This window comes from Gopherus evgoodei, chromosome 4 (genome assembly GCF_007399415.2).
Source record: "Gopherus evgoodei ecotype Sinaloan lineage chromosome 4, rGopEvg1_v1.p, whole genome shotgun sequence".
Lineage (NCBI taxonomy): Eukaryota > Metazoa > Chordata > Testudines > Testudinidae > Gopherus > Gopherus evgoodei.
In genome coordinates this window covers 129544891-129548730 of record NC_044325.1, presented here as the reverse complement: position 1 = coordinate 129548730, position 3840 = coordinate 129544891, and the positions used below count along the sequence as shown (strand labels likewise).

At 53.1% G+C, this 3840-nt stretch overlaps 1 protein-coding gene across 1 annotated transcript; it reads right to left on the bottom strand.

Annotated features, from left to right (window-relative positions):
- Positions 1 to 794: 794 nt before the first annotated feature.
- Positions 795 to 3020, bottom strand: LOC115651589 (sperm acrosome membrane-associated protein 3-like). The gene is made up of 4 exons (XM_030562657.1): positions 2882 to 3020; positions 1998 to 2156; positions 1600 to 1678; positions 795 to 870 (listed from the first exon to the last, which is right to left on the bottom strand). Exons 1-4 carry the CDS (start codon positions 3018 to 3020, stop codon positions 795 to 797), a joined length of 453 nt encoding a protein of 150 aa, XP_030418517.1.
- Between the last annotated feature and the right edge of the window lie 820 nt (positions 3021 to 3840).

Below are 3840 nucleotides of genomic sequence, written 5' to 3'. Positions count from 1 at the left end.
GGATTTATGTAAACACAATGAAGCAGTCACATGGGCGCAGCTGAGGATCAGGAAAGGCAAAGGGGCCCTTCACCATGCTAAACCAAGAAGTGTATTGTATTTTACAGTTCCTTGTGTGCAAAGGGTCACTTTTCACCCCCTGCTGTGGGGATGAGCCTGCCCTCCCTGAGATGGCCAGGATAACTCCATCTTCCCTCAGGGTCTCATTGTAGATAGTAGTTGCTTCAGAGTTAATGTGACAAGGGGGCCATAATAGATAGAAACAGGCTCCAGGGAGATGGATGAACAGAAAGGGGAACAGAATCCAGGATCCCTGACTTCCAGCCCTTCCCACAACCAGGAATAGAACCCAGACATCCTGACTCCCAGCCCCTCCCAGAGTTGGGAATGGAATCCAGGAGCCCTGATACTCAGACCTCCCCCCCGCCCTTGTCATTAGAATCCCCACTCCCATCCCAGAGCGAGGGATAGAACCCAGGAGTCCTGACTCTCTCAGGTGCCCCTGCCCCCCGCCCACCCCCGCCATCCTACTGTCTTCTCTAAATAAAATTTGTGACCCTTTTGTCATTGGACCGTCAGACAGCTTTATTCAGGAAAACCTGCTCCCAGTGCCTAAAGGTGCAATCCCAATAGGGGAACAACACGCCCCCACAGTCAATGACCCACTTTGGAGCTAGTTAAGAAGGAGAAGTAGGTGCTCACAGAGGATTTCAATGAGGTGCTAAATCTGCAGGAGACTGAGGTGACTGCAGTACACCCCATCTAGCAGGTCCAGGGCATCCCAAGGCGCTCCTTCATCTACTTCCCACATTGCATCCTTCCACCCACTGTGAGAGGTCATGGCCCTCACAGTGTTTCCTCCAGGCCAGCCTGAGAAGGGTAAACAGAGAGCAAGGTCAGCGAGATCAACTGGCATTGAGAGCAGTGCTGCAGCATGGGGATGGGTCATCCAGTGCTGAGATGTAGCTGCCTCTGAGCAGGGCAGCTGGGTAGCAGCTACAGAGACACTATGCAGGGCTCACTCACCAAGCGCTGAGATGCAGCTGCCTTTCGGGTGGGGCAGCAAGGTTACACCACACAGTGAAAATGTGGGGGGATAGCTCACATAGTGCTGAGCAGTAGTTGCCTCTGGGGTGGAGCATTTGGGTAACAGAAGCACTGCACAAGGATTACTTGTCCAGTGTTGAGATGCCGCGGCCTATGGGCAAGACAGCATGGTAACAGCCTTGTTGCTCTGTAGAGTTTTGTCTTTTGTTGGGTTGTATAAAGAGTACTGAGCTACATTGTACGTTTTCTTTACACTGCAGTGTTTTGTGGGGTTGTCTAGTGTACTGCATTGTGTAGCGCCTTGTTGCACTAAATAGTGTTGTAATAGCATTGTGTTTCATTGCATTTATTATGTTGCAACATGTAGTTCCATGTTGCTGCAGTACATATATCAATTTGTGTAGTGCTGTGCAGCTCTGTGTTGTGCAGTTCCATCTTGCATGCTGTAGAGCTGGGCTGGCAGTATAGTGTCATGTTAAACTGTGCTGCATAGTTTGCCATGCACTGCTATACTGGCACTCCACCCACACCCTTCCACCAGCTTCCCCTTACCAGGCCCCCATGCCCCTTGGCTTTTGCACAATCTGCATGGCACACACGATGTCATCGTTGATGTTACTGGTCAGCAAATCTGGGGTGGGGGAGGAGAAGAGAGTGAGGATAGAGCATATTCCTTGGTAGCTCAACACCATAGCCTAGGAGCCCTGGTCTTCCTAGCAGGCGATATCATCATTCAGCCAACCAACCCAGACCCCACTGTGCTGCCTTCTGCTGTTCACTGAAGGCAAAGGTGGCTTTCCATTCCAAAATGTCTCGGGCCTGATGCTGGTTCCCCTGACTACCAGGAAGGATCGCCCCCTACAGGGCCCCACCCTGCTCCCTGCCACACAGGTCTCTAGCACTGTGCCATGGCCCAGGGGTCAGCACTGGGGTCAGAGAGGGTTACTCACCACTGCAGTGCATGTGACAGAGGTTCCGGGTAGAGCTCCTGTAGTCATCGCACCACTGGCGGCTGTTGATCTGGAAGATGCCGTTGTCAGTGCTGCCATCAGCTTCATGGTCCACCATGTCCGTGTTGAACCGACTTTCATGGAATGCCATGCACAGCCCTGGTGTAGGATTTAGTAATGCACAGAGCCCTGAAGGGAGTGTGGGGGTAGGGATCCACACAGAGCCCCACAGGGAGGTGGGGCAGGGGGAGGGATACGCACAGAGCTCACAGGGAGGGCTGGAGGAAGGATATACACAGAGACCCATGGTGAAGGGTATGCACACAGCTCTATGGGGGCGGTGGGGGTAGGGGAGGGATCTGCACAGAGCCCCATGGAGGGGTGGGGCTAAGGATACTCACAGAGCCCCACGGGGAGGGCAGGGAGGAGGGATACATACAGATCCCCATGGGGAGGGCTGAGAGAGGCATATGCACAGAGCCCCATGGGTAGGGCAGGGGGAGGGATACGAACAGAGCACTACGGGAGATGGGGTGGCGGGGGGAGTAAGGTGACCAGATATCCCAATTTTATAGGGACAGTCCTGATATTTGGGGCTTTGTCTTATGTAGGTGTCTATTACCTCCCACCCATCCCAGTTTTTCACACTTGCTGTCTGGTCACCCTAGGGGGTGGGATATGCACAGATCCCCATGGGGAGGGCTATGCACAGAGCCCCACAGGTGTAGCTGGAGGAATGGATGCACATAGAGTCCCATGAGGAGGTAGGGTGGGGATATGCACAGGGCCCCATGGGTGGGACTGGGAGGATACTCACAAAGCCCCAAGGGAAAGTGGAAGGGAATATATGTACAGACCCATGAGGAGACCAGGGGATCACTCACAATCAGCCAGGTTGTAGCCTCGGAACCCATCCATCCCTGCCTGGTGCAGCACCTGCGCTAGCTCGCAGCGCCGGAAGATCTTCCCCATGTTCCCCACAAGGACACAGGCCAAGATGGATAGTAGCACAAGAGCTGCCATTCCTGCAGTGTGGCTGGAACTGGAGGCTGCACTCTAGGTGATGTCTGAACCAGGCCCAGCACAAGCTGCTTACACAAGGTGCACTGTGAAGGAAGTGGCGAGCAGTTGGGTTCATGTCTGTTGTGGGACCTTACCCTTAACAAGGCAACCACAGTAATGAGAGCATGGAGTCTGTCTCCTCGCTCTGCTGGGCAGCCCTCAGACTAGGGGCCATGGCGAGGGCTCAGGGGACCGGCACAGTGCGGAAGCTGATGGCCCCGGGGATCATAGAGTGTTGTTAGGGCTGCAGCGGTGCTGATGGCTGTCTTGACCGCTTTGTGGGCCTCATTGGAATAGGAACTGTGGGATTTGGCCCCTTCCTGGATTCTTGGATCCCGATCCAGACAGCTGCTCACCGGAGTGGAGTGGAGAGTAGCAAAAAGTCCCTGAGTGCCAAAGTCAGGGCTGGTGTTCCAGAACCCCATGGGAGCTTGTGATATCATGGCTTCACTGCTTCTAGAACCTTCCCTGTTTGAGGCATGGGTCTGTTATCACCCTTACTGTGAACTCCAAGATAAAAGTATGGTCTAGCCCAGGGGTAGGCAACCTATGGCACATGTGCCGAAGGCGGAACGCAAGCCGATTTTCAGTGGCACTTACACTGCCCGGGTCCTGGCCACTGGTCCAGGGGGCTCTGCATTTTAATTTAATTTTAAATGAAGCTTTTTAAACATTTTAAAAACCTTATTTACTTTACATGCAACTATAGTTTAGTTATATATTATAGACATAGAAAAAGACCTTCTAGAAACGTTAAAATGTATTACTGGCACACGGAACC